The 12,699-nt window shown below is 41.0% G+C and overlaps 1 protein-coding gene across 1 annotated transcript in view; it reads right to left on the reverse strand.

Moving 5' to 3' along the window:
* Positions 1–12,699, reverse strand: part of rabgap1l (RAB GTPase activating protein 1-like) — a 118,309-nt gene that overhangs the window by 64,334 nt on the left and 41,276 nt on the right. The window contains exons 14-15 of the mRNA XM_083767493.1: positions 931–1,044; positions 197–271 (exon numbers count right to left, since the gene is read on the reverse strand). Coding sequence (XP_083623619.1) covers positions 197–271; positions 931–1,044 — 189 coding nt within the window. The remainder of the gene's footprint in view (positions 1–196; positions 272–930; positions 1,045–12,699) is intronic.

The following is a 12,699-nucleotide window of genomic DNA, read 5'->3' on the forward strand; positions in this document are numbered from 1 at the left end:
GTATATGAACAAAATTCATGGGCCCATTATGATTCTGGTCCGTCTATTTGGACCTCTACCTTACGGTTTGTAACCTATCACGTTACTACGGTTCATGACAGTATTGAACTGGATACCATCGTCATTTTAAACCACCTCAGATTGCTGTATACTGGTAATATACTGTGAAGATGCTGGGTGTACTGGTAATACTCACATGCAGCAACAGAACTGCAGCCAGAAAAGACTGTCCCTGACAATATCCAATCTCCTCATCATATACTGAGTAGGCCTGAGATAGAGAGAGAGATAGAGAGAGAGAGAGAGAGAGAGAGAGATTCAGCAAAAAAACAGACACTATAGCATAGAGGGACTCCGGTAAGCCATACAGGGTTTGAGTGGTTAAACACTGTGGAAGCAGATGCATTGTAAACGGCATACTGAACACTGTGTGCCTGTCAACACATCACAGGTGCACGACGCCCAGCATCCGGACACACTCAGCGACACACAATCTGCATATATTTACATACAAATGACCAGCAGTCTGCCCACACTGGCCCACATACTAACCTCTCCTACTGCCCAAACCGTCATCCTGTCTCTCTCTATCGCTCTCTCTCTCTCTCTCTCTCCCTTTCTCTCTTCCTATCTCCCTCCATCTCTCTGCCAGTCCCTCCCGCCCGCTGTCCCCTGGGTCATTCTATTAGAATATTTAGAATAAATTGAATCTATTATGTATTGAAATAAAACACAGTTTCATCTCAGTGATGTGAGTTATTTCCTGCTCTGCTGTCATTGTACCCTCACTCCCTCAGTGGTCAAAGGTGCGAGAAACATTGTGCACCGAGCTATAATTATCTCTATTGTGTTCATGTTACTCTACGTGCTGTGTGAGTGTGAGTGTGCGTGTGCGCCAATGTGCGTGCTGACGTGTCACTGTGATGTCACCTTGCAGATCTTGAAGAGCGAGTCTTGTCCATCACCATCAGATTCTTTAAAGTAGTCGTGAGCTGGGAACGTTCTGTGGATGTCTCTGGTGATGACGCCTTCCTGGGCAGAGTCCTGAAAACACACACAATGTGTTATGTGACCATGGGGTGGCGCTGTTGGGTATTTAAGTGTGAAGTTCACTGCGTTCCCTTATGTGTTGTTATGCTCTGTTGAAAATGCTATGATGGTCGCTGCTGAAGTGGAACTATACAGGAAGAGGCGTTCTAGAAAATGCTCTAATGTGGGAGTGGATGGGAAGCAAGTTTTTGAGAGCACATGATTTCCTGGTTCCTGGCTTCAATAGGAATCAAACAGTGAATCATAGGTTAGCTAAGAGCACCATCTAGTGTAAAAATAAAAATATGTATTTGGCAGTGTGGGCTTTCACAAAAACATGCGTCAAAATATGTAATTGGCTGGGAATTTAAGTATTCACGCCAAATAAATACGAATAAATTAGCCTGCCTCTACGTTGTAGCACTAGCAATAACCTCTCTCATAACCTGTTGTCATTGGCTAAGCAATATAGCCTTGACATTTAGCTTAGCAGCTAATTTAGCTTTAGTCAAACAGTTCTGCCAGCTCTGTACCAAGAGACACAAGCTAAAGAGGCACAAAGCCTCAAACAAGCAGAGTGCATGTCATTACTCACATGGACCATAACATCAATAATCTGAGCATGTCATAATACATTAAGTGAACATTTGGAACATAATTTATTTTATTCATTAATTTTAATTATTGTTGATAAATATATCATATCATCATATCGTGAACCTATATATATTATCGTATGGTAAATGTGTGGTATTGTTACATCGCTATGAAACACAGTCTTCATACTGAAACACACGACTGAAACGCAGGCATGGCCACGCCAAGAGTCAGCTACAGAGTGACGGAGTTGTACACACTTTGATTCAATAATCCACTCCACTGACGACACAATTAATTACAGAGAGCATCAATCAACTGACCATCACACCACACAATCAATTACAGACAGCATCAATTTACTGACAACCTCACTGGTGACACCACTGGGCTCTGTTCTCATCTAGTTCCACACTGCTTCTCCCATCTCACGGTATTGGATTATCTTCTTTCTGCCTATGCTGACTTGTTTAGTTAACTTCAACTGCATGTCATTATAATGTTGTATTATGATCTTCTTTCTGTCTACGATGGCATGTGTACCGTAGTTAACTATAATATGACGATGTGTCGTTAATCCTGCACTTCTATGCAACTTTCCCCTTCCACCCCGGACTTGCCAGTTTCGTCCCTTTTTTTTAACCTTTGAACTAAATAAAGCCTGCCTGCTTGCTTACATTTTATATTTATATATTATATTTATCAGGTAAAAAATGTGTCACAGATCCTGTGTCAAGGTGACATGACCTTGCTTTGACACAATCTAAATATCTCAATAAAAGAGCAGGGAGACAAAATACAAACACCCCAATTGTATATCTCTGCTGTCGGGAATAAACCACCTACAGTTACTCCAAAATGTGGAGAGGATCAAAGCAATACTGCCTCATCAAAGTTGGTATTGTGACTTTATAGATTGTAAATTACTTGCATGAGAGGGGTGGAGTTAGCTGCTTTAGCAGACAGTTCGAGGGCCCAGTGGAGTTAAGAGGTTTTGTCCGATATTTACATGAGGTTCTTTTAACCAACTTAGAGACATAAATGGTGTCCAATAGCGCCGATTTATAGAAAAAATCTCAAAAATGGAGTTAGATGGTTTCCTCCCGACAGCAACGATACTTGATGTTGTATTAAAATACTCTACCTTACAGATTGAACATTACATTGTATTAATTAAAAAGGTTACATATTTCACATATAATGACATGTGTTGTGAACTTCTTTCTGTCTATATTATAATGACATGGCGTAGTGAACTTTGAAGTTTTTTGACAACCTGTCCAAACCAAAGACAACAAGAAGGCAATAGTTAGCCTGTTACCATTAATTGTCATACAATGAATTGCAATTAAGACTTTAATTGTAAGAATTGCATTTCTGTTTTTAGGCTTCGTAAACAAAAATGGCACAGGGCAGATATGCCAAATATCATTAACAGGTCAACTTATAGTACAGATGAATGGAAATTGGAAAACGATTCTGACAATTTGTGCGGAAATAATTGCAGTTATCTCACGTAATTGCAATCAGGTGAGATAATTGTGACAGGCCTAGGAATAGCAGCAGCCCTCTCTGCCTCCCGGCAGTGGCAGCTTCTCCACGCTCCTCATCTCTCTTCATTAGAGCGTTAGACAGACTGGCGCTAATCAGTGCATAGTAATTAACACGCAGCCTCCTCCTCAGAGCTCTACTGTTCCCATGTCCTTGGACATCCATGCAGAGGACTGACTGACTGACTGACTGACTGACTGACTGACTGACTGTCTGTCTGTCTGTCTGTCTGTCTGTCTGTCTGTCTGTCATTAAACTCAGTTGTCATCCTGTGGAGCAGGGGTTCCCAAACCTTTTAGCTCGAGACCCAAAAGAGAAATTAGTTGTGGATGTACTATTTTAACTACTTCTAAAAAGTTGCCGGGGCACTGGAGGCCTCCACAGTGTCGGCTCTGTGCCATCAAAGAAACGTTGTTTTGACCAAAAATGCCATCTGGGACAAGGAATAGGAGATACAGGCGATTGAAAGAAACAGATAGAATGGATTATTATGGCGAGGACGATCTAAGATGGGTGATCCATTGTCATGACAACAACAGGTACCCGATGCTAATGGCTTGATCAATCGAAAGCGCTATAAAAGCGCAATTGCAATTGATCAACGGCAATGGCGGTAAGCGTAGTATTAAATAATAGGCTTCAATTGACCTAGATCTACGGCAATGGCGCAGAAACGGTTAATTCAAAACATTCTCATGGAGGGACGACCTAGATAGTGCACGCCGCCAGTTGGTCCTGTGTGTAATGGTTATAACTCCGTTTTCTTGGTTGGCTACTAAAATATATCCTCTAGGTACAATGCAGGAGTGCCATTCACACCGTACACAATAACTATAACGTTGGGGGTCCTCGACATGATGCCCAGGTGTAATAACTATAACGTTGGGGGTCTTTGACATGATGCCCAGGTGTAATAACTATAACGTTGGGGGTCTTTGACATGATGCCCAGGTGTAATAACTATAACGTTGGGGGTCCTCGACATGATGCCCAGGTGTAATAAGTTATTACACCTGGGCATCATGTCGAGGACCCCCAACGTTATAGTTATTACTAATAACTATAACGTTGGGGGTCCTCGACATGATGCCCAGGTGTAATAACTATAACGTTGGGGGTCCTCGACATGATGCCCAGGTGTAATAACTATAACGTTGGGGGTCTTTGACATGATGCCCAGGTGTAATAACTATAACGTTGGGGGTCCTTGACATGATGCCCAGGTGTAATAACTATAACGTTGGGGGTCTTTGACATGATGCCCAGGTGTAATAACTATAACGTTGGGGGTCTTTGACATGATGCCCAGGTGTAATAACTATAACGTTGGGGGTCTTTGACATGATGCCCAGGTGTAATAACTATAACGTTGGGGGTCTTTGACATGATGCCCAGGTGTAATAACTATAACGTTGGGGGTCTTTGACATGATGCCCAGGTGTAATAACTATAACGTTGGGGGTCCTTGACATGATGCCCAGGTGTAATAACTATAACGTTGGGGGTCTTTGACATGATGCCCAGGTGTAATAACTATAACATTGGGGGTCTTTGACATGATGCCCAGGTGTAATAACTATAACGTTGGGGGTCTTTGACATGATGCCCAGGTGTAATAACTATAACGTTGGGGGTCTTTGACATGATGCCCAGGTGTAATAACTATAACATTGGGGGTCTTTGACATGATGCCCAGGTGTAATAACTATAACGTTGGGGGTCCTTGACATGATGCCCAGGTGTAATAACTATAACGTTGGGGGTCCTTGACATGATGCCCAGGTGTAATAACTATAACATTGGGGGTCCTCGACATGATGCCCAGGTGTAATAACTATAACGTTGGGGGTCCTTGACATGATGCCCAGGTGTAATAACTATAACGTTGGGGGTCTTTGACATGATGCCCAGGTGTAATAACTATAACGTTGGGGGTCCTCGACATGATGCCCAGGTGTAATAACTATAACGTTGGGGGTCTTTGACATGATGCCCAGGTGTAATAACTATAACGTTGGGGGTCTTTGACATGATGCCCAGGTGTAATAACTATAACGTTGGGGGTCCTTGACATGATGCCCAGGTGTGAGAACTATAACGTTGGGGGTCCTTGACATGATGCCCAGGTGTGAGAACTATAACGTTGGGGGTCCTTGACATGATGCCCAGGTGTGAGAACTATAACGTTGGGGGTCCTTGACATGATGCCCAGGTGTAATAACTATAACGTTGGGGGTCTTTGACATGATGCCCAGGTGTAATAACTATAACGTTGGGGGTCTTTGACATGATGCCCAGGTGTAATAACTATAACATTGGGGGTCTTTGACATGATGCCCAGGTGTAATAACTATAACGTTGGGGGTCCTTGACATGATGCCCAGGTGTAATAACTATAACGTTGGGGGTCCTTGACATGATGCCCAGGTGTAATAACTATAACATTGGGGGTCCTCGACATGATGCCCAGGTGTAATAACTATAACGTTGGGGGTCCTTGACATGATGCCCAGGTGTAATAACTATAACGTTGGGGGTCTTTGACATGATGCCCAGGTGTAATAACTATAACGTTGGGGGTCCTCGACATGATGCCCAGGTGTAATAACTATAACGTTGGGGGTCTTTGACATGATGCCCAGGTGTAATAACTATAACGTTGGGGGTCTTTGACATGATGCCCAGGTGTAATAACTATAACGTTGGGGGTCCTTGACATGATGCCCAGGTGTGAGAACTATAACGTTGGGGGTCCTTGACATGATGCCCAGGTGTGAGAACTATAACGTTGGGGGTCCTTGACATGATGCCCAGGTGTGAGAACTATAACGTTGGGGGTCCTTGACATGATGCCCAGGTGTAATAACTATAACGTTGGGGGTCTTTGACATGATGCCCAGGTGTAATAACTATAACGTTGGGGGTCCTTGACATGATGCCCAGGTGTAATAACTATAACGTTGGGGGTCTTTGACATGATGCCCAGGTGTAATAACTATAACGTTGGGGGTCCTTGACATGATGCCCAGGTGTAATAACTATAACGTTGGGGGTCCTTGACATGATGCCCAGGTGTAATAACTATAACGTTGGGGGTCCTTGACATGATGCCCAGGTGTAATAACTATAACGTTGGGGGTCCTCGACATGATGCCCAGGTGTAATAACTATAACGTTGGGGGTCTTTGACATGATGCCCAGGTGTAATAACTATAACGTTGGGGGTCCTCGACATGATGCCCAGGTGTGAGAACCACTGCTCTGTGTGTGTTGCTGCTGGTCCAGGAAGAAAGTATAATAAAGAATATATACCGATGATCCGAGTTCAAAGAGAATGTTTTAAATGTGATTTTGCTCTTATGATATTATTGTCTTATTGAGTTGAGTTGAGTTTGAGTTTGAATCTTTATTTCGGTCATTTTTACAAAAACAGATAAACAAAAATAGGTTTAAGCAATTTACATTGCTTAATTTATATTACATTAATTAGTCAACGCAGTGACTAGTTCTGACCGAAAAGGTATGGGCTGAAGCATAAAGCTTATTTTGCCCACCTTTTTATATAATACAAATAATAATAATAATAAGTCTGTGATTAATTATCACAGTAGCATAATTTATGAAAACACAAATGGGGAAAAAAAAGAGTAATATCATAGAAATATTACTAAAAACAGAAAAGGAAAAGGAAATATAACAAAAGTAAACAGGATGTTGATTTACATTTGTCATTACATACTATAATATAATATATAATAATATAGATATGAATATAAATTATTGGCTATTATTGGCTCAGGAATGTGACAAAAATAAACCTCCATGAATGCTTCAGTGATTTTCATTCCATTAAGAAGTGGAAAGCCTCCTCTGCACCTGTGGCATCTCTGTGGTTTATTCAGTTTGGGAAAACTAGCCGCAATATAGAATGCATGAAAGGTGGAGCTCTATTTTCAGAAGTGGCAACGTTATCATTCTCACATGGATAGGGCTGATGAGCACAATCTTATTTATGGGTACATAGCCACATACTGTACCTTTGCGGCATACATACAATCATTGCTTATATTGACTACAGAACTTGCCTTTCCTCCTATGTAGCACTGCACCAATGTTTATGTTAACACCCCCCCCCCCCCCGCGTTGCTGTGTGCAGTGTGCATTAAACTACGTACTATGTACAGGTGCTCCTTTGAGTACTAGCCAAAAATAATAATGTGCCCCCAATAAGTGATGTTTGAACTCTGCCAGTAATTGAGTTTTAATATATATATTTTTTTTAGAGTCGGTTTTATTAGATGTACTTTAGTTTCTGTGCATTGTGTGCTTATACGTTATGTCCAGACTGAGTATATATGCTATATATGCTATATATAATCTTGTACTGATATATGGGGGGGGTCTGAGGTCTGTGGCCAAATGCATGTGAATTTGGGGGTCCTTGACATGAGCAGGTGTAAGAACCACTGATGTGTGTGTGTTGTTGCTGGTCTAGGAACCTGTATTGAACAGACTGACTTCATAGAGTCATTTAGCTGTTGCACACCATGCTTCAGTCTGCCCTCAGAACACATTTAATCACATTAATTAATCATTGTGCTGTGTGAGAAAGTTGGAATTCATTTCACAACCCTGAACTCAGTCCAGCACACACGCACGTACATACCCACACACGCACGTACATACTCACACACACATCCAACAGTATGTAGTCCAAGAGACACACACAATCCTTGGTAATAACTGCCTAGATAAAAGTGGATCTCTCTCTCTCTCTCTCTCTCTCTCTGATCAGTGTCTTCTCCCATTGTGTGCACTGGGCTCTGTCGTCTCATGGTTGATGCACCAGTATGATCGCTATGCCTGAAACTTGTCCAGTTAGAAAGGTTTTGTGGTGCAAAAACCAAGTGCGACTAAAATGTGTATATATTTTTTAATTGCGTATTATTTTCTGTAATTAATTAATCAAAATTAATCAGGTAAGGGCCCAGCCCTAATATACACCCCGAAACACATGCTTTTAGAGAGAGACAGACTGGTGGAGTTGCATCGCTGACAGAGTAAAGTAGTGATTGATTAACTGATCATCTAAGATGGTGCGTCAATAACCACGCATGCACGCGTGCGCGCACACACACACGCACACAAACACACACACACACACACACACACACACACACACACACACACACACACACTCTCTTTCTCTACAGTATCTATCCATCCACTCAGTGATATTGACGTACAGTAACAATCACTGTACAGCTGCCCACTCACTGTACAGCTGCCCACTCATGGTGACTGTATGAGGGGACTGAATCCCCCCCCCCCAACACACACACACACACACTGTATGAGTGGGCAGCTGTCACTGAATCACCCCCCCCCCAACACACGCAAACGACCAAATTTCCCTAGAAGGATCAATAAATAATATACAACTTTATTTGTTTTACCTTTCATGACATGAACTGCAGCTCAAAGTGCTTTATAGAGCATAGAGAGATAAAACAACATTAAAATAATAGCAGTAAAGATAAAGATCGTATCTTAACCCATTCTGACCTGAGATCAGATTCATACGAGGTTTCCACCGGACACACACTGGTCTGATGAACCCATTCTGACCTGAGATCAGATTCTAAAAATGTCAGTCGCTCTTCGATTTTTCAAAAATAGCAGACCTACAAGCTCGTATCGCGCCACTCGGTGGCGCGATATGAGCTTGTAGATCTGCTATTTTTAAATAGCTAAAGCATAACATGATGCTGACACCAAAATGGGTGCCCGGTCAGAATGGGTTAAGATAAAGATCTTTTAGTTTTAATTGCTTGTCAATAAAGTATTCTTTCTCTCTACAGTATCTATCCATCCACTCAGTGATATTGACGTACAGTAACAATCACAAATCTTATTTTAGAGACAGTGTTCCCATGGGATCCACGCCCCACCCACCAGATGGGGCGTGGTGACTGTATGAGTGGGCAGCTGTCACTGAATCCCCCCCCCCCAACACACACACAAAGAAAGAAAGAAATGTTGTGCAATCAGAGGCCGTTATAAAATGGACTATACAGTACACATGACACGTCACAGCATCTCATAATAAACACAGAAAACATGCATCTCACATGATTATGTAGTTCATGTGAGATGCACATTTTCTCTGTCTGTGTTTAGTACTAAGTACATATAAGTACAACTGTAAAGGGTTCTATTATCAACAAGCTGATGATACCGTCTATCATCATAATGTATTATTAATATCATACAACATCTCTATATAACTTGTTTAACATTATATATAGACACGCGCCAAGTGTGAATTCATGAATCCCAAACTCATTAAACATTAAAATACAAATAAAATCAGACCCATCTGAACTGAGTGGTGCTGTACTGTACTATACTGTACTGTACTGTACAAGCCCTCCTCCCTGGCATCTGTGTGTTGGGGACGACGACGACACATAGCTGTCTACTGGAATGGCTCTAATGATAATACAAGCGTGCGCGCACGCCGCACACACACACACACACGCACACACACACACGCAGCAATGCAAAACCATTGATGTCATATTCTGCGTTTATTGCATGGACAGTGAAACCAAAGACTTTGACCGAATAAGAAAAATAAAAAAGACATACAGTTCTGCTAATCCACACATGACACAACAGCAGCTACACAATCCTCATGTGATGCTGTTTATAATTCTGTATAAAGATTTAACAACCTCATTGTGTGTTGCATTGTACAGCAGTGAAACAACACACAACACACCCATTTGCGCGCGAGTGCGCACACACACACACACACACACACACACACACACACACACACACACACACACACACACACACACACACACACTCTAGTATTTTGAACATAACTAAATAAATACTATGTATTATACAATATATAGGATTTTTATAGTAGGGTTGGGATCCAGAAGCGGAGGAACCAGATCCATCACATTTGCTTTTGCTTTTTCTTTTCTGTCTTTTCTTTTAGCACACTGTCAGAGCTGGTATGTAGACTTGACATCTGCTAAAAAATTGCAATACCGGTGGTTCTCAAACGTATTAACTTCAAGGACCACCATAACTCTGAGATTGTACAAATGGAACCAAACGGGTCCATTCATTTGGTTCCATTTATACACTCTCAGAGTTACAGACCAGTAAGGTCCACTTGGAACCCCTTCAAGTTACCCATAGGGTTGGAACACTCTCAAGTATGAAAAATGTGTTTATAATAATTTTTCTAGTGAAGGCGAAAATCATCTAGATTTTCTGTTTTTAATATAGGAATGGTTTAAGGGAACCGTTAAGGAATCGTTCAAATCCTAAAGGATCCCAACTCTAACCCAATGCACTTTTTAAATATGTTTTACATACATACATTTGTCTTTTTCTAGCAAACCAGTATGGTCAATATCACAATATACGCAGTTCAACAGAATCAATGAATACAATATTCATTCTCTGTGGTTTTAGAGCACCATGGCCTACACTGCAAAACCCTGGGGTCATTTAGGGTGCGTTCAGACATGCGCACCGGGAGTGCCCTCACGTATTCATTTGTATTGCACAGTGCGCTATATTCAAACACACACTTAAAGTAATAATGTGTAACAACATCCATCTTTGTAGTCTTTTTGGGGAACACCTCTGGCAGCTATGTTGTCTGTTAGAACCGCAATTCCCAGAATTCAAACCAAAACCACAGAAGTACCGCTCCAAAATGAATGATGCAGAGTTCCTAGCGAGTGTATTTTGGAAGGCAATAATAATATTGAGAGAAACGGTATGTGTCACGGCAGACACTCGCTAACAATTGTGTTTAAAGTTGTCAAAAAACAGTGGTTATTGTGAAAGATGTACTGTACCAGCACTGTACCAGTGCTAACGTTACACTTAACTCTATACTAAAACTAACTCTGAGATCAAGAGGCCGATGCTGATCCCAATTCTGAAATAAATTACCCATGTTTTGACCGATATTGTCCAAAATAAATAGCGCATCAATTTGAAAATCTTAGATTTTATTAGTTTCTATTTGAGAACATTTAACTTAGAAGCAAAGAAATAAAAAATAAACATGACTTTCTCATCAATAAACATTTGAAATTAATTCAATATCAACAACATAAAGACAACATTTAATTTTAATTATACAACGCACAAGCATGCAAAATAATAAAAATAAATACTCAACCACTGTTCAAACATATTTTTAAATAGTTTGACATTTTTGGTATGGTGACGTTCCCAAAACAGTAACGCCAGGTTCAACATTGCCTGAATAATTTGGCAACACTGATGAGAGTCAAATAATGAAAACATATCGGCCAAACCAATATATGGGTGAAGGTTTTTACTCTGAGAGTCTAAAAACGGACCGCAGGATTTTGTAGTGTAGGCCCTTAGGATCCTAAAACAAAACAACACAAAACTCCCGCCATATAAAAGAGGAATGACTTCTAGGAATGTGTTCTACTGTTTTCTCACATACATATTCATATGAAACGCATTCTACTGCCTCTGTGTGACACATATTCATATGGGCATAATCGTTGTCTTGTTTGACATGTTCCAGTGTTTTCAGTATTATACAAAAAAGACAAACACCAACATTCGGATATGATAACGGCACAGACCAGGCTAAGACTAGAGAGAATTCACTTAACTTTGGAACCTGAATGACACTTTATTGTGCATTCACCTACAAACGGTGTCGCTCTGCGGAAATAGCAGATCTATCTAGGGCTTTTTACTTGACAATTAATTCTCGCTCAAATAATTGCGAGTGCTTGGCTTTTAGGCTTCGTAAACAAAAGTTGCACAGGGCAGGTATAACAAATAACTTCATTCAATCATTTTACATTTTATATGAATAGTTTCCGCTATTTTTGAAAATGATGATTATGCAAAAAAGTAATTGTGATTATCTCAAATAATTGCAATTATGTCACAGTTGTGACAGGCCTAGACATCTGAGCGACGTGATGCGTCTTCAGGCTTATACAGTAGATTACAGTAGATGCGTCGTCAGGCTTGTACAGTAGATTAGGCTACTTTAGGCTTGTACAGTAGATTAGGCTACTTTAGGCTTGTACAGTAGATTAGGCTACTTTCAAAGAGCGACAACGTCCGTCCAACAGTATAAACGAAGCATCAGGGTCACAAGGTCAATCTGGTCAGAGATGAATGTCATGCAGCCTAAGACTAGTCTTTCTTTTAAAAAACAAAAAGTGCAATGTGCCGTGTACTGTAGGAGTATGCGTCCATGAACATGACATCTTCTTTAGCTCATCTCGGAAAATAAAAATCCATCCTTTAGGCAAAGTCAAACAGAAGGAGGTACCAGTTAACAACCAGAAGGAGGTACCAGTTAACAACCAGGAGCAGCATTAGCAGCCTAACAACAGTAGTCACAATATCAAGGAAGGGGTTTGGTTTGTTCGCTTGTTTCCAACCTGTCATCTACCTCAGTGTTTCCAACCTGTCGTCTACCTC

Source organism: Protomyctophum parallelum, assembly GCF_964188405.1.
Source record: "Protomyctophum parallelum genome assembly, chromosome: 6".
NCBI classification, from domain to species: Eukaryota; Metazoa; Chordata; class Actinopteri; order Myctophiformes; family Myctophidae; genus Protomyctophum; species Protomyctophum parallelum.